Raw genomic sequence first — 27,038 nt, 5'->3', positions numbered from 1 at the left:
GAAAGCTAACTGCAAGCGCTTGAATAAAGGCAGCTTGACTTGTTTTACTGGGTTTTTCTCTCATCTGAAAGGCTTCTCCAGTTCTAACCAGTTGGGAGTTTCAGCTTATGAGCTTGAAGGAACATTCACACACTCAGTGTCACTGAGGTCAAACCATCCGTCTTCTCTGGCTAAAATATGACATTTGTCCCACACTTTCCTGGAGCTGTGCAGCAACATCCCGAGGCTGAGAAACTGCTTATCACCTTTGCATCTGGGACGCTGCATCATGTTCCAGCTAAGATTCACTTTACACACCATGTCACACACCAGCATGCACACCATGGCTGATTCAAAGAAATCCAAGAATATCAGCCAAAGTTCAGTAGTGCTTAGGTGCCTTTATTCTACCTCGTAGGATAACCATGGCCTGGATGACTGAGAATCTATACAAACATATTACAAAAGCCTTAATAATTTTTATTTCTATCAGTGGACCCTGCCACTGATATGAAGGATATCAGAAACTTGAACAAGTTTTTAGTATTTTATTTTTAAATGACATTTACTTCAGTTTGAACAATCTGCTTTGCAGTGATTTCACACCAGTATAATGACCATAATTACACTGACCAAAGTCTTCTAATAATCTCTTAAGACATGAACGTAAAACAGAAACTATGGTTTTAATCCCTAGAATCACAAAAGTTTCAGCTGCAGCAGAGCTAAAACATTTCCTCACATTCTGAGGTAAATGTGCTTTAAGCTACAACTTCATTTTTTATACTAATAATACAAGAAGACATCAGATTTGATCGTGTAAAACATTCAGATTATTTGGCAACAGTCACTCCAATACAAACAGTTGATTCCCTTTATTGCAAAAAACCCACAAATTACTCCATCCGTGAGTCTTAAAACATGTTAACAATCCTTGAGAAAACTCCATTTGTAAGCAGCAGTAATGAACTCATTTTAAAATTGTGGTACAAAAGTGTTATTTTTCTGTGTTTATATTTTTTAAGGCTCAACAGGTTAAAATTTAACTTCAGATCTTAAAAGCTGGGCAGCTCAAAGTCGAGCAGGAATATTTTATTTTGATCCGTCCTGGGTTTCAATAGAAGCACAACTAATTAATATTCCCTTTAATTCACATATGTACTCTGCAAACAAGCACAACCTCTTTTTTAGGAATATCCTTCTGATATGACTTGATGCTAATAAATATCAGCCAAATTATCTTCAGTTTTTCCCCATTTCCCCATCTCACACAACACTACAAACATGGAGGGCAGACTTGTAGCAGAATATAACAGTTGTGTTTTGGCTCAGGCTCAAACCATAAACACAAACTCTAAATTATTACAGTATAAATGGCTGAGTAGCCTGTACATTACTCCATCCAAGCTACGCCACTTCAACCCCAACATTCCCGATACTTACGTTAAATGTTCAAAGAGAATCTTTATTCCACTGCATGCAGGAATGCCCAAAAATATAGTTCTCCTGGAAGAATTTGACAAAATTTAAATTGTTGGTGAAAAGGTGCCTCTTAACCCAAAACTATGTTTACTAAATATTTATCCAGAAGATTTAGCTACATCCAAAAATTCATCCTGTACCAGCACAATGGCTGAAGGGAATGACTTGTTTAGCTTTAGAAAAAGCATCAAAAACAAGCCTGACAACTTTTAGAGTATCTGGAATACTTTCTGTGAATTTATAGAAGATAATCAATGACTAGAATGAAGATGAGATGATTTGAGTTGCCCTTTTATCATTAACATTGATGTTTCTAATAACTGGATTTGATGTGTGTTATAGACGGGAGGATGTGTCTACATTTGATATATCCACAGATTCAGACCCTATTGGATCATTACTGTAGATTTTACTGTTTTTTAATGTATGTGCCTTGAAGTTATATTTTGTTTTTTTCTTTTTTAATAGAAATTACAGAATAAAATAAATGGTAAAAAAAAAAAAAAATCCTAAGAAAGTGTGACTAGGCTGGTGTTCTCAATTGGCAGCAAGCAGCGCAGCACCTTTGTTTTTCCTCCTAATTCTATTCACTTTCACACCTGTGTTAATGATCTACCTGGATGTTATTTTCTGTGAACCAAAAACTAAATGTTGAGGTCTGAAGCGTCTCATTTCATAGCTGTTTGAGAGCTCAGTAAAGCCAACTGGTCTTGAAGTTGGTATAAAGATTTAGCTTCTCTTCCTGGGCATCCAGAGTTCTTGCTGATGGTGGGGAGTTTTAGGAATTTGTCCTCATGTATGAGGCTGTTTCTGGTTTAATAGTTGCTGAGGTCAGTTATAAATAAAAATGCGCAGTTAAATAAATTGCGCACAATGACTGTGATTTGTAAAAATGACACTCGGTAGTGATTAATTGTAAAAAAATGGGTGTAAAATTCACAGTAATCCAATTATAACATTTGTGGTTAGAATTTTTTTTCTGCTAAAAAAAACCATGCACATTACATATTTTTGGCCCAAGTATTGAACAAAACATTAAAAGTGCACAGGAATGTCTTGATTTAAACAAAAAAAAAGCTATTTTGTTATCAGCAGCTTCAGGCCTCCACGCTCGGTGTGTGCTCTCTGCTGGTTGCATCGCTGTGCTGTTTGGTCTTGTAAGTCGCTTCCTGTTCAGCCTCCAGGCGTCTGTAGCTGGTGTGGAAGAAAATGACGAAGCAACAGGTGAAGAAAGCGCACAGTCCTGCCATCACCATCATGGGCACTGAGGACAAGAAGCCAGAACAACATTGAGTTTTACAGATGTGTTAAAATGATCTTCTCATGGTCTGTTTTTATTTCTCTTGGTTCACCTTTTTCCAGCAGAGGTCCCCACTGTCCCACTCTCTCACCCTCAGCTACAGCGAATTCCTGATTACTTTTTGTCATTATTTAATCCTCTGTTTCTTCATCCCTTCTTACATGTGTTTTTTTTGTCTTAGCTGTTTATTACATGTCGACAGTAAATGGAAAAATGTCTTTCTTTGGGCCCAATGCAACAACAGTTGGTGTTTTTGTTTGAATTTTTACCCTCAGATGTTTTTATTTACAGACTAGGGTAGTTATCAACCCTCCTCACCAGTTTGTTTATTATATTATGCAATAATTTTCTTTAATTGGCTAATATTAATTATATTATTAACACTCAAATAAGCTAAACAAATAAATGAATGTAGAATCTACTATGAGATTTTGGATGGTTGGTCTGGCATCATGTGACTCACCTCTCCATCTCAGGAATGTGTCCCCGCAGGTGGACCGAGGAGAGTCAGTGGGCTGTTGGGTTAATGCCTGCAGGAGGACGATGTAGAGGATTGACTGAACCTGCCTGGAAGAGGAAAACATTCATGATTAGACGTCAAACCGCACCTGAACACATCACAAACAAGCTAATCTGTATTTACTTCAACTATCAAACACAAGAGAAAATGTTAACACAAAATGTTGGTCCTAACAAAGTTATTTCTAGGATTTGATCCAATCACTCCAGTCCGTCAACTATACCCCGATATGAAGATGAGCCCAGCGGACGTGGCCTCTCCAACAGGATATGAACACTCCACAGACAGCTCCATGGCCACCGGGTAGACGGAGAAACCAAAGAAGCCGAAGAGGGAGCTGACGATGGCAATAGCCAGTTTCTGATGTGGCATCAGAGACACCTGAGAAGAGCAGGGAAAAGCTGATGGAGTAAACTCCAAAATATAACACAGATTCGTCTTTAAATCTTCATTAAGAAGTTTTTTATTTTCCCCATTTCTTCACTTCTGAACGGAGACAGCAAATGCAACATATTTCTTTTTCTCTGCTTCACTGATGCGTTCACTGTCGGGTCTTTCTGTACACGGTTTTATGCATTTGGCCCCTGGCTGTTTGTATCATTGTGGCCTGAGTGCTGCTGTTTCTGACTGAAAGTTGTACTTGCACCTCTCTACTTCCCTTTGTTCTGTATTTTTCTATTGTAAAGGAATACCACCAGCCTCGAGTTATTTACTATGTTTAAACTTTAACAACTGGTGGCAGGGAGGCTGATTAGTTTCTGAAGCTGCTGATCTCATGAATTTTCTCTACAGTTTATTCAGAAATGGGGGGAAAAAAAAAAGAACATCAAGTAAGTGACAGCTCTGCAGATCTTGTAGGCGGGGGAGCTCAGAGGAGGGTGATCTAGTCTGGCTGGGGCTGTCTTGTGTTGGCATGACTTTACAGACTACAAGTTTTACATCGAGTCTCCTCCTAGCTGCCTCCTTCCTCCTTCAGGTGCATTTTAGGACAGCATTTGATGGCAGATTAACAGTTTACAAATCTGCAAAAAACAGTTATTTAATCTTATTTCTTCCAGATGCTGTTTGAGAGCCCAGTATTACTGTGATTTTCCTGAAAACTGCTTGGTGAGTGTACTTTTTAATCAAACTCAGCTGAGCAGGTCCTCCTCTCCCGTCCTTCCAGACCAAACAATCCCACAGTTGTGTCTAACGTTCTCACCACTGACAATGCGATGCAGGCCAGAGTGCTTAAGCTCATGTTGATCTTTATGGCTTCTGTGAAGTTCTTTGTCTTGTCGACGTAGACGCCCAGAGCGCCGGCACCAACAATGCCGAACACGATGAAGAGAGCGCCGCACAAACCAGCAAAGTCCTGCAGTGGTCAGATTTGATTGGTTCACTAAGTAACAAACAAACTTGTGTGGAAAAAAAAACAATTTATCTTTACATGTATTCAAACAAAATGAATACAGGAGAAAAATCTGGGAAAAGGAAACAAAGAAAAAGACTGGAATAAAATAAAATTAACTATTAAATAAACTGATAATCAGTAGATAATAAATAACTAATACAAAAATACATAAATAAGAGTGAAAAAGGGCTAATAATTTAATCATTTAAGAAATAAATTTTATATAAAAAAATAAAATACGAAGTGGTTTGTCGCAAATGTGTAACGACAGACGTCTGAAGCGTTCCTGGTGGAAACTGGTGGTGCCTCCATCCGGCTGTGTACTCACGTTGGTGTATCCCTGCACACACAGGATCTGCTCCAGCAGCGTGGAGAAGCAGGTGAAGACAGCGATGCCCGAGCCGAAGCACAGCAGCAGGATGAGGTAGGCTTTGTTCCTCAGTAACTGTAAAGGAAGCAGAGCACAGGATTGTAATGTAAAACGAGTCAAAATGTTTTGTTTTTCTTGGTGGGGCAAACAAAATGCAAAAACTTGGTGTTCTGAAAATCCAATATCTGCAGCAATAAACCTCTGTGCAGGTTGGATTAATGCAAATTTACAAATAAGAGCAGGTGGATAAACTCTGAGGCCGCATTTAAGAAGAAATATCACAAATTCCTTATGAACGTTTTCATTCCTGCAGTGAGAAACCGAAACCAGTGCAGGTGCACAAACCCCAGACATCAACTCTATTTATAGAGCGCTTTAACACAACATCAGCTGAACAAAGTGCTGAACACGTCATAGAAGCAAAAAGAAACAAACAATAAAAGTAAAATAAAATGCGGTAAAGCAAAAACAAAAAATAAAACAAGAAAAACAAGAAAGCAAGTCTCTTTCTAGATCGAAGGCCAGATCAAAAAGTGGGTTTTCAGGATTGATGGGGCTTCTCTAACCTGCAGCAGCAAGTTCCACAGTTTAGGAGCAGTGACCACAAACACTCTTTCCCATCTGAAGCACTCCGAGGTCTGTGTCTGGGTTTTTGTGTAAATTGTGTTTCACATTAAAGATATAGCTAATGAGATAATAAATGGGGATGTGATGTTCCAGCCTCTGTTTTGTCTAACGGCATGTTCTGATGTAAAATGATCCTGTCACTGCTTTTGTGAGTTTGTATTATTTTCTGCTTTGTGCTGTTTTACCAGTTTGAGCCCCCGTATAAACGGTTCTGATCCAGAAGACAGGGCGCTGGACGACGGCGCTGTGGGAGGCTCGCTGCTCCGTATCCCCACTGTTGCTAGGAAACAGATGACGCACGCTGGGAGAGCATAGGCAAGCAGCTGGAGGAGGAGAAATGAATATAACAGAGTAATAAGTGGGCATTAGCTCCTGAAATCATACAGTTCATCTTCATCGTCATCATCATAAGAAGAAGCAGGTGATCAGATTTAGAGTTCAGCTGCTGCAATCCCAAATGGGTCCGATCCTACAATTCCCAGCAGGAAGGTAGTTTTAGTTTCTTTGCACTCATGGGATGATGAGGGTGGAATAAAGGATGACAGACTCCCAGCTATCCACTATCACGACATAATTTAATAGCTAATCCTCTCATATTTGCTAAACATTTTCAGAATCCTGCAAAATAATTGTTTGTACAGAATTAAAGCCTAAAAAATGTTTCATATCAAACAGAGAAGTGGTGCAAACTTTGTGCATCAGTCATGTGACTGATTTGTGGTTACTGTGCTGTGAACAAGATAACATTTAACACGTATGAAATATGAGTTCCCACTGAGAAACTAACAATGTATTTATGTGGTAAACTTCTTACAAACAACAACCTTTATTGTCTATAAAGACCTGATGGGTATTGTAATGTTATTTTGTCTAATTCATTAAAGACAAACTTGACAAAATCTCAAAAAGCTCCACATATTCTTTATAATTATTCTATAGTTTGATATCATTTATAGCTGGTTAGATTTACAGGAAAACCTCTGAAACACCCAAACCAATTAAATAAAAAATAATCAAAGTCTGCTGTTTGTCTTTGTGTTTAAGAGTTTAAATCACCAGCTATATATCACCTGACTTATTTAAACAGAATATGAATAAAAACTGAGACGTAGATCCCAGCACAGTGTTGGGGGTGTTTTCTGAAGACTTGAACTCACCAGCATTGGGATTTTGTCAGATGTTTTTGCGATCACAGGAGAGATGATGTTGGCGAGGAGGACACCCAGGGGATTCGCTGAGGAAGAGAAACACAAGGGTAATTTAGCATTATTCTGCTTTTTGTTCCATGTTTAGAATCAACACATTCAGCGCACCAGTTTCTGTTCCCTTTTTTCAACCATCTGAACAACATCAAGTAAATGACCTCCTTTCAGTGATCCCATCTTTTAGCATTTTTTTTTTTTTTAACAAAAAATTAATTATCATATTGGAATTTTCAACATAACTTGTTTCATATTTGCATTAAATTAATTAAAGATATTTTCAGTAGTTTTTATAATGTTTTGGTTTTATTTATTTGTTTCTTTTTAATCTTGGAGTACCTTGAGTCACACTGGGTGAAGGAAAACTCATTGTAATTTATTTTAGAACACAGTGAGAGTCAAAATGGATCATTTCAGAGCTTTTTTATAGTACAGAGACTTAAAGGATACAGCGAGCAACACAAACTACAAATGTGCTGAAACTCAGTGCTTTGGTTCACTTTACTTAAGGAAACATCAGCCTGGTTTGGTTTGAAATGCAACATTTTAAGATGTTAATCTCGCACGTGGCATCATTTTGCTCTACATACAGCTCCTCTCTTTAAATAATGTGTACTCTGTAAATGCAGGATGGTTTGTTAGTATTTTCTCTACAATAGTTCTGACCGATCTGCAGACGACTACACCTGAACCACTACCTCTTCATTCATGGCTACACTACTTACCATAAGGCATCAGTGCCAATGTTGCCTTTAAATACTGCATAAACAAATGTACCACTGCCATATTTGGTATATTTTGTTTTCTAGCACATCACCTATCTGATTTGGCAAATATTTTTAACTTGATCAAAAGCAATGCAACCCATCACATCCCACTTTTACTCTAAGATAAACACATCAACTCTGGTTGTACATGGCCTGTCTATGTAAAAACAAAACTAAATTTCTTCTTTTAAATGAAGCTGACAGCTTTGCTCTTTTTTGTTCTGTTTTGTTCTTAGACCCTATAGATCATAGACCCTTGTAAAAAGCTTAAGTAAATGTACTTCCACCTCTGTAGATAAGCCACAGTACTCACACAGGACAGTTCACACAACGAATGGCATCTGATGGCATTAAATACCTGTAACACGCTGCAGAAAGCGTAGTGCTTTTGTCAGTTTTTGTAAAACATAAAAGTCTCTTACACATTGAGGCGATCGTGTTTGCCGTGGCCCGCTGATGGTCGGGGAACCACAGAGCTGCTAGCTTGGTGGGGGTGAAAATGATGAGTGGCTGAGCAAGAGCTCCGAAGGTCTGACCCAGCATCATTGCTCCGTATTCGATTTTATATTTGTCAGTCGTATTTAAGCTGAAAAGCCGCAGCGTCGCTCCCAGCATGTTCAGCCAGGAGCCCAGGACCAGCTGTGAAGTCAGGACGGCAGAAAGGTGAAAGGTCAAAATGATGCTTTAGTTTCTGAAGCTGTTCTTAGAGAGCAAGGACAAAACACCCCAGGAAATATAAAGAGACAAATAAATAAACTTGGAAAGATTAGTATATTTGGTTCGGTGTTTCCCCGTAGTCTTAAAGAAACTCTGTAGAATATGTTATTCCCCCAACAGCATTTTTCCTGGTAGAAAGCAGCAAAATAAAATGAGCATATACTATAATTTACTTAAAGTGTGTCCTTGTACGTTTCCACATATGGTTTTGTATTGGAGGTGTCAGCATCAGTGAACTAGGTTTGGGTAAATTATTCCTACTACTGGTTTCACTTCCACCTCACTTTTCCCAATGCAGACTCCACGGCATATGTGTCCAACTCAAGGCCCGCGGGCCACATGCGGCCCGTAAATTAATTATTTTTGGCCCGCATGATCATATCTAATCACTATTAGAGCTAGCCTGCTGACAGAGTGCACGCACCACCACAACAATGCACTGCCAGTGGGTTGGCACAGCAATCACGGCCCGTTAGCGCGTACCTCCTAGCAGCTTGACCGAGCTACTTATCTTTGCCAACAACCCCTCTTCTCTAAAAATGGCTAAAGGAAAAGTGGACTTTGAAAACAAAGAAAATGTTTGCGGATGTAAAGGACAAAGCTGTGTCTGACCTGACCTTCAATGCAGTTTAATTTTTAGCATTTTCTCTTGTTATTACAGGGCATTTGAGTTTTTAAATGAAGAAATTATTTTTGACTGTTGTAGAAAATGTTCCCCTTAAATTTACTCTGAAAAGGAAAAATGCATATAAAACCATAAGAAATAAATGCAATAGATGGGAACAGACTTAAAAACATGAATGTTGTTTTTTTAGGCAATAAATAGCAGGCTCTGTTAGTTTTTAATAAACACTGAAGCAGTTCGGCCCTCAGCTCGTTCCAATGGGAAGCTCTTCGAACTAACGCTTCTCCTGATCTGCTTCTTTCCTCCACGCTTCTAAAACTTGGTCCTGCACTTTACATATGACTGTTCACCCTGGCTCATACGTCAGAAGTCAGACACGATGATGTTAAAAACAAGACAAAAACTTGGACATTGCACGGCAACAACAAGCTGCCCTCCCTCCTCAGCTTCCAGAGTGCTGTTGTACCGTGAGCCGTAACCCGTAGGTGTCCAGCATCCAGGTGGTCCCAAAGCTGAGTGGTATGGCCACCACCATGTAGACCAGGGACAACCAGTTGATATCCTCCAGAGTGCCCCCCACGTACTGGGCAGTCTGGTCTGCTACTGGTGCAAAGGTAAGCCATATCTGGAAAAACCACATGAAGACTTCTCCTTAGTTTCTGATGATAATTTATAAAAAAAATAAAACAATTACAACAATAACAGTGATGTCTCTGAGCATTTGAAATAAAAAAATAAATTTCCATTTTGCTACAAAACTAAGCAATTCTGCAAAATTACAACATTTTGAAGAAAAATACACTAAAATATCATATTCACTTCAAATAGAAAATGTCAGTGTGGTTCGAATCTGATTGTCTCGCTTAGTTTTTCATTCATTTCAGAGCAGTTTTTCCTGGAGTTGGCACCAGACCACATGGATAAATCTTAACGGCTTTTTGTAAACCTGCAGGAAGCAGAGGCTTGTCTTCCAGCCAGGAATTTCATAGTCTACTCCGAATAAACTAAGAAGGAAGTAAAACTGAAGGCTTATTTTTGCTGCATGCCAACTCAGAAATTTCAGATTGGTTTTTATTTTATGTACTTCCTTCAAATATAATTCAGCAAAAAAACACCATTGAAACAGCAATAATGGAAATGAATACTTATGAGATCCCACCATTAGAATAACTCAGCTTTCTACATGTTATTTTTTTTCATCCATCACATTTCTCACATATCTTGTGTCCTGAAAACAACTTCACAAAAATGAAGGAAATGAGAAAACTGCAGAGATTTTTAAAAAAGAATTGACTTCTATTTTCCTTTATTGAGAGTTCAGCTCTCGCATGACTAAACTTTACATCCATAATGAGTTGCTGAGATTAGAAAAACAATTTCATGAGTTTTTAACCAATTTTTGATACACTTGCATTTGAAAAATCTTCAATTTATGAAGATTTTTGTTTGGTTTGTGTTAAAATACCACAGGCTTTCACATCGGCCTCAGTGTTTAATGTTATCGGCACTAACGTGATGACAAAGTGAACACAATAACTAATAAATTTAGCAAATGAAGCTAAATTAAACATGTGGAAACAAAGCAAAAGAACAGCAGCAGAGGCAGAAAATAAAAGAATGATAACTCTCAAACATCTAATATAACAATTTAGCAAAAATCTATAGTTACTGAGAACATTTTGGTAAAAATACATAAAATACCTTCAAGCAGCTATTTCTGAAAAAGGAGAGATACTTGCTTCTGCTTTAAAGGGTCTATTTATTTCTATTTCTATTGACTTAGAAGTGGTTTGCAGCACAAAGAGACTAATCTGAACTGCAAACTAAACAAAAGCTGCACCTGGACAATGAAGGTAATTTATGCAGCTGAGCTGGTGCAAGCTCATGAGCTGATTTAGACAAACAATGCCGGAGTTGTTTCCTGCGGAGGGGAATGCTTCCGAGGCGTTTTACTTTTCCACTCAGTCCTCTGTTATCTCACAGGTCAGAAGAGGGTTGCAGGAATCACCTTCCAGATTACAATCCCAGTGTATCTGATCTCCAAATTTACTGAAATGGCAATGTTTCATGCAGATGTGAAGCATCTGTAATGATTAAAGTGGTCATATTAGAGAAATCTGATTTTTCTGTACTAGATAGGATATATTTGGGAATCTGGAAACTACCTGATTGTGAAAAAGGGGGCTTATATGTCTCTTTTTAACAAACAGAAACAAAGTAAAAAAACACAGCAGCGGTAATTGAAAGTTGTTTGCTTAAGATTTATGTGGACTGGTGCAGAGACCACCTGAACAGGTGTCCGTCGACGTCTCTACACGAGGAAACAAGCACACACTCGTGAAAAAGCAGCTTTGCTGTTTTTACAAATAAGAGATTTTAAACCAAAAGTTGTTGCACTTTCTTCATGTAGAGGTCATTTTAATATAAAAGTTTTCAATAAACCATCATCATTGAATGTTGTACTATTTAGTACTATTTAAAAACCAAGCCAGACTTTAGAAACTACATAAAAAAAACTTATGTGTTTTAGTTTTTCTAATATTTTCTAAGATTAATTTTAAGGTTTTGCAGAGGTTTTTTTTTTTTTCATGTGCCTCTGTGCACCTTTACACAAAAGTATATTTCGAGCCCTTCGTGCAGTTTCTGCTTTGCTTCTACGAACAAAAGCACTTCCATTTTCATCATTTCCCACAATTTTGTATTAATGAACGAGTTTATTTTATACGATAACAAAATCTTTTCATTGCACAGGCACAGATTTATTTCCATGTGACAAAGCTTTTGTCATTTGCAGCTACAAACTGAAATCATTTGTAATTATTGATCCACAAGTGTAAAATCTTATTAAAATCAATTCCTGATATGAAACCATTCTGTTAGTTTTTCCACCTTCATTGTTTCTAAGAGAGGAAATGAAAATGACTGATAATAATAAACATGATTTATCCCAAAATACTATTAGATGGTTATGTTTTATTGTTAAAGGTCTTTAAACATCAATAGTTTTTAACATTATTTTAGGCTTTTGGACCATTTTAACTATTTTACCATTACCATGAAAATTAAATTAATTATTTTAAGAAAAGAAACTAATCTGTAATTAAACTGTTTTCTAGTCTTGCCCTAAAGTCGTAAATGAAGTGTAAATGTTCATAAAAGTTAAAATTTTCACTTTAAGCTGCTTTATAACAGTTTACAAGATGAACGATCAATGACGGCCCTCCCTTACAGGCTAGTTAATGTCACACTGATGGATATCTAACTGGCTCATCAGATGTTTGCCAGCTCATGAATGACTCCACCAGCCGAGCTTCTTTTGTGAGAGAGAACACCAGTTCTCCGCGAACAATAGCTCCCAAAGACAGGACGAGTCCCGTGGGAGTTGGAGACACACGTGGGAGGAGCTCAGCTTGCATGGCTGAGGGCAGCACACTTGCCTCCAGGCACACTCAGCTTTACAAAGACAACATCCACAGGGAGGGATCCCAAGTCATGCTAACATTCAGGGAACCATGTCTACCTGCAAGGTTCACAGCAGAAAACTGCACATGCAGAAAACAAGCTGTCAGCTAAAGGAAGTGTCTTCATTTGTAGCTAGAATGTCCATTTGAAAACAAAGTGGTGCCAACGAGCATGAATGAGTCATGAAACAGGATGCTGAGTCAGTACTGAAAATCCCTCACACAGCATGCTCTACCAAAACACAATGCAAGCTCTTGCCCACATTTAAAAAAATCTGAAGAAGGATCCCTTTTTATGTAAGCCTTTTTAATCAGAACGATAACAAAACATAAATCCGTAAACGATGCCTTAAATAATAGGTTTTTTTTGCTGAATCAGCATTTGGGAAAGACAGTAGCTGTCTCCTTCCTATATTCAGGAATATTTTTTTAAATATTGTTTAATAAAAGAAATGCACATTTGGTATGTCTCCATTTAATTTCTAAAGCATATCAACTTTGTGTCATCAGCTATAATAATATAATATAATAATATAATAAATAAAGTGGTGGTAACCAACTTCCAGGAAAGAACAAAAAGAAAAGGTGTCTTGGCTAGTTGTGGGAAACCAATGGAAAGATGTCCGTTAAGCTTTTTGTTTCATGTTAGTGAGTAATATTCTCTAAAAGTTAAAGCCGGTTTATTAAGGTCTAAACTTGTTGAATAAAGATAGATGTTTCAAATCTAGGTTTCCAATAAAGTCTTTTGGAAAAAAAAAAAAACGCAAAACAGTTGATGGGCTGCCAGATCTCCAACTTTTTTTTTTATCTCCCATAAACTATGAAACACACAGCTGGTGTTTTTCATCTTATACTAATCAACAACTTTGAGCTTCTGCATCATGAAGTCAAAAACTTGAAACTCAGTTAATTTTTCATGAGCATACAGCCTGCTGGTTTAGTGCTCAATACAGGACCGTGTTGTAAAATCATCTGGTTCCTCCATAAATAATAATAATAATAATAATAATAATAATAATAAGTCATATGGACAAGTCAGTGTGTACAGGGGAGAAACATCCCCTTGAAGGCACATTGGTTCTCCTTTGGTAATGTGCCATACACATGGTTTCAATGTTTGTCGTCTCCGGGTGTCACACCTGTTTGTAATAACTGCCGTTCTTTCCCAGTATCTCCCGATTTCATCACCAATCCACTTTTTTTTTTAATAAAACGTAGTAATGGTTTCAGCTGAAAATTGTAGACAAAGACATAAAAAGTAGATTTGCTGAACTTCCACACACTCACCGTCGCGTTGGAGCAGTTCAACAAACACAGCACCAGCAACACAAACCATCTCCTCTTGTAAACTTTAAAAGACACCAGTTTCTTCAGGTCTGGGTTTACTCTTGGAGAAACAGACGCGTAAATAGTCTGAATCTCGGTGGACGATTCCCGGCTTGTCTCCATAACAACTTTACCGGTTCCTGTAGTAGTAGTTACGTTAGCTAGTTAGCACTGTCCAAACAACCGGGACATTTTACAAAATGTAAGTTTCTGTTCGCAACCAGGTCCGGAAAAGCTTTAATAAACCACTGCGCCTATTAAAATAGAATTTAGTATAAAGTGGTCTCATAAATTGGCGTCGGGAAGCCAACCAGTAAAACGTCTAAAAACATCGTCTCAACAATCAGGGAACTGTCATTGTACTGTACAAAGATCTTCTATTAAAAAGATGCGCCACTCCTCGGTATCCTCAGAGCCAAATGTTTAACTACATATTTTTGGAATAGAGATAAACTTGCCAAATAAGCTTTTTTCCCCCTTTGTCAGTATTAGTTACCCTTTTTTTTTTTTTTTTTTTTTTCTTTTATGTTAAACAAAATGACTAAAATTAAAGCAAGTTTCAAATAACAATAAATAACAATGGTAGTGTTAACACGGTGAATTGGAACCCCGTGTTAATAAACTTGCCCAGGTACCACTTAGTGTGGTCAATGGATGGTGCGTTCCTGTTGTCTCGTAATTCCGAGATTCCGAGAGTAGACCTATGTGACGTCATTATCAGGCGTCTGTTGCACCAACTCAGAGTAAACAGGCGCCTCCCAGCTAACTAATACACTAATAACTTACGGTATAAGACTAGAAAACCACAAACCAACTGGACAAATGTGCACCATGAGAACGCCAGTTAATTTTGGTGATGAATGGTTCACGTGACATTTCACAAACAACCTTATTGGTCAAAAGATTTTTTTTAAGTAATTAAGAGTTTTCATGAGTCACTAACAATGAATTTTAGTAGAACAGGACAATAAAAACATATTGTTGCCTGTAAGTACTAATAGTCAGGGTTCCTTCCTTTGCAGTCAAATGATACCAGGTAGGATTATTTTATAACTGCAGAATGTGCTTAAAATCTTTAGAATTAGAGAATTTCTTTAATTTAATTTAACCCCATCACTGTGGCAGCAATGGGCTTCCATGAAAACGATCTAATAAATAAAGCACATTCATAGATTATTTTCATTTGCTTTTAATTGGTTTTGAAACTCATGATTTATTTATTTATTATGGCAGTTAAATTAGCAAAGACCCAAAAGTAGTGAATACTTTTTCAAACTGCTGTGCACACATCACATCCACATTATTCCATATAACTGATTTAACGCTGTAGATGTTTGCAGAGGGTCTTTGTTCAAACTGGCCACAGATGTGCTTATTGAATACATGATTCACAAGATAAATAACCCCAGGCTACATTGGCACTGTTTATATTCATTTGCAACATATGGGATTAAACACATTCTGACAAAAACGGCAGCTGAAAATACAAATTCATCATCGCACCCTTGAAGAGTTGAGAGATTGTTCTCTTACACAAGTTATATAGAAGGAAATTAAACAGAAATTTAAAAAAAGTCAGCTTCCCCTTGTTTGTAATGTATGGGTGGGCGTAAAGGACTTTGTTAAGGTAACTTTGTAATTTAAGGCTTTACAAATGGATTTAACTGTATTTAACAAATACGAGCCTCCTGTTGGAAAATTACTGCATGGTCTGGCAACAAGTTATTTAACTCCAGCTGATGCAATGAGTAGTTTATTATTTCTTAAACAACCACGCATCCAGTGAACGTGGAAAATATGTTAGTCTGTTTAAAAAGGGTCACATCACTGGCATCAAGTAGAAAAAACATCCAGGATATTGCAGAAACTACTAAAAAGAACTGGCAATTATCTGGAAGGATAGTGGGGGTACCATTATCTTCCAGGAAGAAATGTGGTCAGAAGAACACCTTGAATGATGGTGATCAGTTTGCTGAAATTAAACTGAAGTGAACTCGGTGACAGCAGAACTCGGTGATTAGGACTTCAGTTTAATAGTGAAAGTAACTCAAGGAATTGGGACTGAACAGCTGTTCAGCCATAAGAAAACCACTGAGGCTAACTGGAGAAAAAAGCTTCAGTTTGCTAGGGAGCATAAAGATTAGACTCTGGAGCAATGGAAGAGGGTCATGTGGTCTGATGAGTCCAGACTGACCCTGTTCCAGAGTGATGGGAGCATCAGGGTATGAAGAGAGGAAGATGAAGTGATGCAGCCATCATGCCTGGTGCCTATTGTAGAAGCCTGTGGGGGCAGTCTATGATCTGGGGTTGCATAAGATGGTCAGGTCTAAGTTCAGCAACATTATGTACACAAAGAATGAGGTGAGCTGATACCTGAATATACTGATACTAGATTATTCTAGCAATGATTTTTTCTTCCTTGATGGCACATATATTCCAAGATGACAATGACAGGAAGGCATTAGGCTCAAATTGTGAAAGAGTGGCTCAGGGAGCATCATTTTTAAACATGGATTGGCCACCACAGAGTCCAGCCTTGAACTCCATTGAGAATCTTTGTGCTGGAGAAGGCTTTGCACAGTGGTGGGACTCTCCCATCATCTCTACAGGATCTTAATATAGCAGAAGCTTATCGAAACAATGTCAGAGCAAATGCTGACATAATCAAAGCTAAAGGCAGAGCAAGTATTATAGTGATATGACTTATAATATAGTATAAAACTGCAGCTCTGTTACTTGGGTCTCCAGACTGCCATGCTGGTGTTGATCTCGGTCCCTTTGCACCAATATAGTAAAACCTCCATAAAAAAGCTGGGAGTAATTTTTCATAGCGCCTGTTTATTTGACAAACATGTAAGTGCCGTGGTCAGAGCCACTTTTTTATCAGCTCAGAATTCTTGCAAAAGTCAAACATTTTCTGTCCATTTCTGATTTGGAAAAAGTCATTCCTGCTTTTATTTAATCTAGGCTTGACTACTGCAACAGCTTCTCTTCAGGTCTGGAACAGTCCCTCACACGCCGTTTGCAGCTGGTCCAAAATGAAGCTGCACTCAGAAGAAAGACCACATCACACCAATTTTAGCTTATTTGTACTGGCTGCCTGTCAGTTTTAGAGTTGAGTTTAAGATTTAGTTTGTTTTTAATCTTTAAACGGCCTGGCCCCCTCTTATCTCGCCGACCTCTTAACCCCACACGCTTGCTCTAGATCGCTAAGGTCTGCTGACTCACTTATTGTTGTCCCGAGGTCCAGGCTGAAACTAAGAGGGGACAGAGCTTTTTCTGTTGTTGTCCCCAAATTGTGGAACAGCCTTCCCATTCATATGAAGATCTCAGCAACTGTGGACATTTTTAAATCTTGTTTAAAGACTTATTTTCACTCCTGTTTTAAACCAGACTGAGCTTTGGCATTTTTTTAATGATGATTTCTTTAATGCTTTTGTTTTTGTAGTCTTTTATTTCTTTTATATCTGTTTCATTATTTAGGCCCCCAAATTTTTATTTCTAATTTTTTACTCTTAGTTTTACAGCACTTTTATCAACATATGTTGTTTTTAAATGTGCTTATAAATAAAGTTGACTTGACTTTTTTTGTTTTTGGCCAGGCAGTGTAGATACGAGTGGTCCATAAAGATGACACTGCATTCCCAAAAAGCAGAAAATCAGCTGTTGGGGAAAGCTACAAGTGCCTAGGAATACCACAGGAAAAATGGTAACCATAACGAGGCTACAAGGAAAACTGCAACAGTCAAAAATCTGCAATGAGTAAGGGAAGTCCTGAGATGTCAGCTCAGTGGCAGGAACTAGATCAGGGCACTTAACAGCTATGCCTGGCCAGTGATCAGATAACATGTTGAGATGATAATCTGGCCACAGGAAGAAGTTCAGACCACAGACATTAAAACACAAAATTTGTTCACTATGAGTTTAGGGTTTCACCACAAATGCAGTTTCCAGACACTATACCCTAAGCACAAAGGAGGCAGAGGACTAGTGAGCCACTAAACCAAGATTAAACATCCAAGCTCCACAGATACATCAAGATGATAACCCCAAGGGATGAAGCACTTAGTGAATGCCTCAGGGAATGGAAACTGAAGGAAAAGGAGTTGAAGGGGCACCATCACATGAGAAAAACCTCCTGCATGGAATAAGATTATGAGCAAGATCAGAGTGAGACCTCTTCATTTTTTAGCCTCTCTGACTGCACAAAATACCACTCCTCCTCCTCCTCTTCCTCCTCCTCTTCCTGAATGCCTGTGTTTCTCAAACAAAGAAGTGGGAAAGAAAAGTGAAACTTGTTGAAGAACTTACAAATAAGTTCAATGAATGTGTCAAGGAAGCGTCCTCTCTCAGCTTTTTGTTGTTTTTTTTTTCTCTCCCTTTCTTCGGATGGTCTCCTGTTTTAGATTTAAATGCATCAAAATACAAAGATGGATATATTGTCGCTATTATTTGCAGTAACAAATATGTGACCTACAGAAACCTCTCAGCTCTCACATTATTGAAAACAGCTGCAGAAACATCCAAAAATCTAAATACTTTCCAGCAGAAAATATAGTCTGCAGGGGGGAAATCAATACAATGAATACAATGAAATTCTCAAGCATCAACTTAAGGTCCATGCCTATGACTAATTCTTAACTGTTTTGTAAATTAAAGTTATGGGCATATCCTCAGACTTGATTACATTGATCTTATCAGTAAACATAGCAAATACTACATTTAACGATTTATTCTTCATGGGGCTAAATCATGGATGCCAGAAACATAACATTTCCATGATTTTACATGCATTACCTTGTATTTCATCACCATAGTTATTAACCACATGTTCTTTGTGGATCCCACACACAAAGACCCTCCTACAAGAAGCACATCAGACCTATGCATTAACCTCAGCTTTGCCTTTTCCAGATTTATATTTAAACATAACCATAAAGCTGACACTTAGAAATGATCACTCTTCATTTCTGCTCTGTTTAAGGGAACTCTGGCCATAAATATGATGGGATTTATTATTGAGGAGTTCAAAAGAGCATCTGAAAGCCTGGCAGCTACATCAATAGAAACCACTTGATTTTAAATAAACTCATATACAATATTTTACCTTTTAAAAAGGTCCAAACTTGGATCTTTTAAAACATTTTTCTTTTGTTTTTTGCTTAATATCTGATGATTATACATATTATTACTACATTAATATTCATATGTTCATGCTTTATTTAAAATCTTTTCACATAAGTGAATAAGTATTTCTTTTACCAAGTATGATAAAAGTTTGCAGCAGCTTTTTTTTTCTCTCCTCGTAATATCATTTTGCAAACAATAGGATGTGATTAATTGCTTTTTCAGCGGTTAATGCCTGATGTACCATTCGCTGTGTGGATTGCTTGCTAGCATGGCAAAAACAATTATGGTTGCCAGGTTGTGATCTTCAGCTTTTATAAATTATCTTGCAATATTGATAAAATTTACATTTCCTGTAAACACAGCAAAATTGTTGTTATATGTTTGAATAAAAGGTTTTTACAAATCATAAAACAGTTTTAAAGTGGTTTAGAATCATATTTTGATTCAGAAACTCTAAATAAAGCAGTTTATTGGTGGTATTGATATGAAGATACCATTACATTTCCCATAACCTGGCTTCCAAAAAGAATTCTTATTATATGTTGATAACCTTGTGGACCTCAAATGAGAGAGAAAAAAAAAGCCTAGGTCATATTGATCGTAAAATAGTTTCAGTTGTCTAATCAGACTGGTGACTTGTCCAGGGTGCACCCTGCTCCTCACCTGCTAATTCCTGGGATAGACTCCTGCTTCCCCAAGACCTGGAATTAGACTAAGCGGTATAGAAAATGGATGGGTGGATGTTTAATCAGTCAATTGAAAACTAATTAGTGTCAAGTATTTTTCTATTTTTTTTAATTGTCTAGTCAACTTAAGTCTGAATTTTTAATGAAGAATTTAAAAAAGCTGTTAAAATATATTGTTTTACATAGATACATTCATTATACTCAATAGATATTTTTCTTGAGAAAATTCAAACTGTTAATGCTGTTGTCTGGATATTATCTAAACCCCAAGTCAACCATATAGCCCAGAGGAAATTATTATTATTTTTTTTATTATTAAAGAAATATGAGGATTAATCAACAAACAGTCATGTAAATATTAAAAAGCAATGTTCTAAATAATTCATTAAAATGGCATCATTACTCTCAGAAAAGAGGACCCATATTCTATTGTAGTTATGTGAATTTTTGTTGCCAGTTACGTAAAAAGACTTTATTTGGGCCCTTAGGTGTCTGGGACCACTTGCTGGTCAGTAATCCAGTTCTGCTTGTAAAACCAGGAAATTACATGTTTTTATAATTATTTCATTAAAATTTATAAAAAAAAACATTATAAATGTCATATTATAAATGTTTTTTCCGTGAGAAAAATAGCTCCAAATGAATAATTAATGACATAGTCTGCGGATTAATTTTAAAAACGAGTTGCCCTCGTTGAACCCGCCCCCCTCCTCCTCATACGGCCCCGGCTTAGCTGGTCTGCGCATGCGCGCGGCTTCTCCGGGAGCCTAGTTTCGGCCTGTTCCGCGACCACTCGGTCATTTTCGCCTCTTTGTTTTACTGATAGTGGCTTTAACTCGGATTCAACCCAACATCCAGCGGACTGTGCGGCTCTCAAACAGGTAAGTTCGTCTACTTACACGTGTTGTGAGCACGTCTCCGTCCACGGCGCCTCTGTCACCGGTTTACTGTCCCGATTTACTCCCCCTCCTCCTAATTTTTCGCACGTCTCTTTCCGCTTGGTGCTACGGGGCATGCTGTACGTGTTTTGTGAGCCTGTGTGGTGGTGTATGGCGGCGCCGGGCCCTGCAGTTGCACACCGGGGATGGAGGGCTTTAAGGGGAAAAGTGTGCTGTGAAGGCGGCTTTAATGCCAGCCGGGAAGCAGACGGTTACCTATATCGGAGAGGAGGCTCCTGGCTCTCTCGTCATGTTTTAAATGCTGTTGTTCCTCTCAACCAAACACCAGTTCTTGTTCCCCATTGAGATGGAATGTTCTTGAAAGCTCGTGCTCCACCATTAGGCTAACCTCTTCCTCCTGCCGTCCAAAGTTCAGCGTGTGTGTGTGTAGGAGCTGCACGAGATTAAATCAAAACACAAAGTTTGTACATATTTGTTTTCTTCTGGGTGGATGTCGCCCACCATCAGACTACTGCTGCTGCTGCGGTGAGATCAGCGTGACATTGTGGAGAGAAAGGCGTGCAGAGAGCAGCCAACAAGTCTGTGCAGTTTTCTGGGAGGAAATGCAGATAAAATATCACCCTCACAAAAATGACTCTGTGTGTTTGATGGGCTCAACAGGACTAAATTTAGGCTCTGAATTCAACAATTTCCTCAACTCTTCTCACATCATGCAGCATTTGTAGCATGCTGTGGGTGATCCACAGGTCAAAATATGTAGGTAATGAGGTTAAAACTGGGACATATTTGACCTGAAGTACACTTTTAGCCCATATCTTTTATTTGCCATAAAGCTATTTTGTCTGCTCTTAAAATTAAATTTTGTATATGAATGTTTAAGATAATTCATGTGCAGAAATTGCTTTTCATCTCAGTACATAGAGGGGGACTTTCTACAGGTGCTTAAGTTTGAGTTTAACATTGTGTCACATAGAAGCTTTTCAGTAAAGTGGAAAACATTTTACGTCTTAAGGTGGAACTTGGAAGAATTAATATTTCACGCTTTAGGAATTGCTCTTGTCTGATTGTATAGGCGAGTCAAGAGTATTCTTTTAAAAATGGACAGTATAATGTGTTATTGTGTCTTGTAGAACACATCCAGTAAACTTGCTTTAAATTGGATTAGGTTTGTGACATTTAGATTACACTGATATAACAAAATCCTAGTTTCAAAGCGGCTTACAAGTTGAACATTTACAATTGAAACATTTGATCAGTGTAGATGTTTGTGTGTGAATTACAGCTTCTTTATTCAAGGTGAAAATAGTCTGAATCTTCTTAAATGGTCGTAAACAGTTCCAACAGTTCAGTACACGTAAATGACCGTCAGACTGAGTGATGGACCAAGATCCTTTTTTTAGGTCTTTATAGGTCAATCATATCCAGAGTTTGACATACAGTCTTTAAGGGTGGTTTTACACTTGTAGTTCGGCTCCATAATAAAAACAGAAGTGTGCTCTTCAAGCTTCCATGTTTTACATAAAACCAAGATTCGTGATCAAAAAACACATGGATATGGTTGCACCATTATTGATTTCAAATAGATACATCAAGGTATTCAAATAGAAAATGTATTGTACAGTTTTTTTAAAAAATTTTTTAAAACATTTTTTACCCCTGGAGATGTCACAGGAAACCTTTGACATGTAGTTAAATCTGCACTAGAGTTCAGGGGTTTCAGCCCACTTCTGTGCTGCTCACCCAGGTTTTGATGTCAGCAGGCAAACTTCTTCAAATGATTCGCACTAACAGAGCAACCGCACTGGAGTATGTTTTAGTCAAACTAAACCTGTCAAGTGTGAACACATTTTAAATTAAGACACGGTTGTGACATTTAGCCTAAAGTCAAATTCAGCTCAGCTGCAGCATTGACATCTGGAAATGTTTTGATCTGCAGATTATCAATGGGCGCCGCTGCTCACTGCAAACTGGCAGTCATCACGCTGAGCAGACATTTGTTGCAGGAAAACCAAAGCATTTGTCCTCTCTGTGCAGAATTCAACTTAGTTTAGATGTGCTTACATTAAAGCTGTGTGTTGATAAAATGCTAACCTCTGTCACAGTTGTTGAAAGCACTTGACTTGCATGTTGCCTGCTGATGAATTAACGTGCGATTATGAAAGTATACAGACTGCGCAAGTGTTTTATCTGCTTTTCAGAGACTCATTGGCCTTGAATTCATAACAGGCTGCTAAGCTGCAACCAGCCTGTGTTCTAACAGCCGAGCCGCTCTCTGATGCTTTACATCATCAGAGAGAAAAGAGATGTAACGTTGGCAGATTTTCAATGATGAGGCTTTCGCTCTCTCCCCTTTTACTTTCTTTAGAAAGTTTTATTAGACTGACACCAGAATCCGAATGTGTGGAGCCTCACTCACAAGGCGGGATGCTCACAGCTTCATCGTTTAATTTAGATTGTGAAATGGTTGCAATTTGATTAAAACAACTTTGCTGTTTTTTTTTAAATCATCTGAGGGAGTTGGCCTGAATGACAGTTTTATGACAGCTGAATGTTACTCTGCTTGCACTTTGTGGTCCCACATGATGTGACTGTTGCATAAGACTTCACCCACTTTCTGAGCATCAACTTCAATGTTAGGTTTATGTTTACTTTGCAGGAATACCCTAGATTACCTACAGGCTCCTTCTGCAACTGACCTTCTTTGACCTACAATTTTATATTAAAAAGATATTTTTCAATCTTGTAGGAGGATTTCCGCTTGTTCATGATTGGGTAATAAAACCAAATGACCATAGGAACATCTGTCTTAGACCTTTTTATTCTAAAACATGCATCTTTGTCTGCTGAAACAATGTGAGTGGTCCCATAGGGCATGCTGATAAAACTCTTGGCCCTGTAGTGACAGGCGAACAGGATACGGCTTCTTAGGGCTCAGCACTGCAGGATAATGAGAAAACTCAATAGAAACCGAAGAGCCAGAAGATACATTTATCTTTTTCTTGGACAGGAAATGAAATCAGGCAGCTCCCTTAAATGATCTGCTAAGCATCTGTGGCGAATCCCCCGACTGGAAATAAAAGCTGCAGTTAGAGATGTTCATATCATCAACTTGGCTCTTGTGTTTCACAGTTTCCATGATGGGTGATAGATTATGTAGAGAAAACTAAAATTCCTGATTGTGAATGGGGATGCACCAACACCACATTTTTACAAAGCAAGGACAAGCACTTACATTTGAGTACTTGCCTATACCGAGTACCTATATGAGTACTAATATATCCCCTTGGAGTTCACTGGTGAGGAGTATGAACCAGATGTGACGACAGAGTGGTTAACTGTGTGTTACCTGTATATCATATGAGTCATCCTGTAGCATGCTCTAAATGTAATGCTGGAAAACTGCAATAATCTTCATAAATAAGGAGGATAAAGTGGTTTTTAGTGGATTCTGTTCACTACTATGACAAAGCACCACATGCCCAAAAATAAGGTTCTTTCACCGAGATAATGTGAATTATGGTATTAATATGGTATTGTAATAACTTTGTTAAATAGAATTAAATAAAAATATTAGGTAGAAGCGAAATTTTTTAAATAATAGAAAAAGTGTAATAAAAACAAGAGAATACTAAAATGATTGTGATTACAACTGAAATTTAAGATAATTGAGCACAGTAAACACTGATCATCTCCAGGTCCGATTATATTTTTAATCCCAGAACTAATCAAATAAACAATCAGGAGGATTTAACAAATGCTTGGATGAACTGTTCTGCCTCAGTCACTGACATGGGAGTCAACCTGCTGGGTGATGCGAAGTCTGGGGGCGGGGTACAGGAGAGATGGCTTTAATCTCGTCTTGTAAAGGGAGAGCATTCCTTCCTCTGGTCGAGCACCTCCGAGGAATAGTCTTCATAAACACTGAACAAATGACCCAGGTTAAGCGGCGTACCGAGCCTCGAGCCTCCCGGACCAGCCGTTCCCTTCTCTGAAGTGGTGGAAGCAGTCAGTGGATGACTTATGCAGTGGAAGCATAAGTCGTGGCTTTGGTTTGAGGGTCGCCGTGTGGTTAGTCCGGTCCAGTTCGGGTGCAGAAAAAAAGATTTCCTCATGGTTTCTTGCAGAAGTTGTAAAAAAAACTGCATAAGTTGTGGACCTTAAATTCCCTCTTGGAGCCCAATCAGCTGAACTTTGCTGCATCTTTCTTCCCTCCAGGTCAGTTAGCTTAGCCTTTAGCTTCCTGTTATCAATTTGAAGCTGACTACATAAAGTTTCTACCTCCTGATCTATGGTCAGCTAGTAGTTCTTGAATGTCTTGTTTAATAACATGGACGTCAGCCATGGACTTTTCACCTGGTTCAGTTGTTTTTAGTGGTTTCTGTGTTAATGCATTTTGAAAAATGCTCGTCAAAACACAGATTAATCTCTTTGCATTAATGTGTCAAGTTTAACAGCACTAGTTTTTTTCATATTTATACTGGTTTTGAGGTATTGGAACACTTTTATGAATACTGAGTACGAGTATCGGACCAATGCCCGATACACGGCTGGTATCGGTGCATCCCTATTCATTATAAAAGTAATCATCACCTTTATGTAGGGCTGGACGATATGACCAAAACTTTTATCACGATATATTTCTTAATTTCGGTCGATACAATATAATTCCGATATCGATATAAATAATATAAAAACCTCAAAAAAACATCCAAAAATGCCCACAACAGCTGCCTGTTGTCTATGAAACTCTTCCAGTATAACATTTTAGAAATGAAAACTCTACAGTAAATTAATGTTCACCTTTTATTTGTATTTAGCAAGGCTAAATTAGCCTTCAAGGAAATTTTAAATCACCATCAAAATTAAAATAAAACCTTTTCTCAATATTAATATTTTTAACTTTAAACTATAACATAAAAACTTAACATAAAATAAAAACTTAAAGTTTTTAACAACGGTGCTTCAACAAGGCTTAAAAATAAAAGTACTCAGAATGGCTACAATAAACAGAAAAAGAAGAGTGAGCAACAACTGATGCTTCATCTTCCGACTCAGCATATTGTTGCCTGATCAGCAAAACATAATAAAACTAAATTCTTCAGTCAATATTTGTTTTTTAGTTAAATTTTATTAACTAATTTGTACTGTATTATTTTTATTTATTATTTGAATTTAAAATGATATTTTAATTATAATTTTAATTAGTCTGGAACTTGTCAACCCTTTTAACTTTTTAAATATTTTTGTTCGCACCCTTCGTTAATAGACATTAATATCTGACTGTAAGCCAGCAGCAGCTTTGTACGTTTCATTTCCAGCCTGGTGATGAAACAGAGATGATCTCCTGCTCTGAGGTGAGGACAAGTCTCGTATAAGTGCTTTTGGACGGGGGGAATCCTCATTGAGAAAAATAAAACTACGTTACATTCCCCAAAAATCTCCAATAATACCAGAAAAAGTCCCTAAAAAAAAAAAAAGTCGCTAGAGGGGAAGTGAAAACGAACAGGACACTGAGCCAAACCACTTCCGTACCATCAAGTTATTCTTTGCTCTCTTATCAACTATTTTGTCTACGTTCGCTTTGCTTGTAGAAGCTTGTTCATTCATGTTTGCATTACGGACATGAGCACTGGTTTTGTAGCTAAAACTAGCGGCGTTAGAGCTTAGTCTAGCCTAGCCTTCCACCTCGCGCTGAGCGCAGCCAACTGCTGCTGGGTTTGGTCGGCTTTGTGTCTGTGGTGTACGTCATCACTTACGTAGCCAATGAGATGCGGCTCTTTCTGTTCGGCTTGAATCAAGCGCTGTAATCATATACTGTATGTATATCGAAATATCGGAAATGTGTTCAAAATTCATATCACCGTTATTGAATAAAAATATATTGCGATATATATTGATATTGAATTATTGTCCAGCCCTACCCTTATGTAAAGATAAAAGAATAAGTTGATTAATTGGATTCAATATAACTGTGTATTTGGAGGTATTAGTAAGAGTTCCTTTGTGCTGGCAAGTACCAGACAGACTATTTGTGTGTCAGTATCTCATGCTGTTGTTTCAGGATAAAATACCAAGCAGCACATTTTTGTGCTGCATTTTCTACCTGCAGCTTTTTGTCTTGTGGCTGCTATTGTGTCAATGCAGCCAAGAGAGCGACCCCCAAAGAGGTGGGGGTCACTCTCTTTTTCACACAGCACTATTGTCAGTCTAAACATGGCTTGAAGGCCTGGTCCTGCCACCATTTACACCAAGAGCATGATTTTGTTTCAAACTGGGTGAAAGAGAAGGAAATCAGTTTGTTTTCATGCGTTGCTTTGGCCAACCATCACATGCCTGCTTTTCCTAATGTCAGGTTGGATTGTGCTGAATTTTAAGTGGATGAAAGTCTGCCACTTGGCAAACTTTTTCTTTATTTAAAGGATGAACAATACTGAAGAGAAAAAATGCCAGAACGGATATATATCAGAAAATAGAAAGTAGACTGGAGAGCTAGCTGACTAGTGCTAGCAGGTGGTATGATGATTATTCTTCCTTTAGAACCTGCTCACATGTAT

At 37.9% G+C, this 27,038-nt stretch overlaps 2 protein-coding genes across 4 annotated transcripts in view; one reads left to right on the top strand and one right to left on the bottom strand.

Moving 5' to 3' along the window:
- Positions 1-366: 366 nt before the first annotated feature.
- Positions 367-20,865, bottom strand: slc49a3 (solute carrier family 49 member 3). Of its 3 annotated transcripts, none has more exons than XM_041989566.1 (10): positions 20,740-20,865; positions 9,449-9,607; positions 8,063-8,279; positions 6,829-6,905; positions 5,857-5,994; positions 5,003-5,119; positions 4,483-4,635; positions 3,505-3,662; positions 3,225-3,328; positions 367-2,725 (listed from the first exon to the last, which is right to left on the bottom strand). In XM_041989566.1, exons 2-10 carry the CDS (start codon positions 9,515-9,517, stop codon positions 2,559-2,561), a joined length of 1,200 nt encoding a protein of 399 aa, XP_041845500.1. In that variant the 5' UTR covers positions 9,518-9,607; positions 20,740-20,865; the 3' UTR covers positions 367-2,558. The 3 variants fall into 3 exon arrangements, with proteins under 3 accessions (XP_041845500.1, XP_041845499.1, XP_041845498.1); XM_041989565.1 differs by lacking the exon at positions 20,740-20,865 and adding an exon at positions 20,485-20,709; XM_041989564.1 differs by lacking the exon at positions 20,740-20,865 and adding an exon at positions 13,731-14,142.
- Positions 20,352-27,038, top strand: part of LOC121642711 (polycomb group RING finger protein 3) — an 86,201-nt gene continuing 79,514 nt past the window's right edge. Inside the window, exon 1 of the mRNA XM_041989571.1 lies at positions 20,352-20,466. The gene's annotated coding sequence lies outside the window, so the exon portion shown is untranslated. The remainder of the gene's footprint in view (positions 20,467-27,038) is intronic.

The sequence above is a fragment of the Melanotaenia boesemani genome, chromosome 7, assembly GCF_017639745.1.
Source record: "Melanotaenia boesemani isolate fMelBoe1 chromosome 7, fMelBoe1.pri, whole genome shotgun sequence".
Taxonomy (NCBI): domain Eukaryota; kingdom Metazoa; phylum Chordata; class Actinopteri; order Atheriniformes; family Melanotaeniidae; genus Melanotaenia; species Melanotaenia boesemani.
This window is presented reverse-complemented; position numbering and strand designations above follow the sequence as displayed.

Bases quoted from the DNA above. Each gene is read 5' to 3' on its own strand.
- slc49a3 (XM_041989564.1), bottom strand. From the start codon at position 13,892: ATGGAGACAAGCCGGGAATCGTCCACCGAGATTCAGACTATTTACGCG. The intron at 9,608-13,730 runs GTGAGTGTGTGG...TGGTTTTTCCAG, and splicing joins TGAACTGCTCCAACGCGACG to ATATGGCTTACCTTTGCACC. The intron at 5,995-6,828 runs GTGAGTTCAAGT...CTCCTCCTCCAG, and splicing joins CTGACAAAATCCCAATGCTG to CTGCTTGCCTATGCTCTCCC.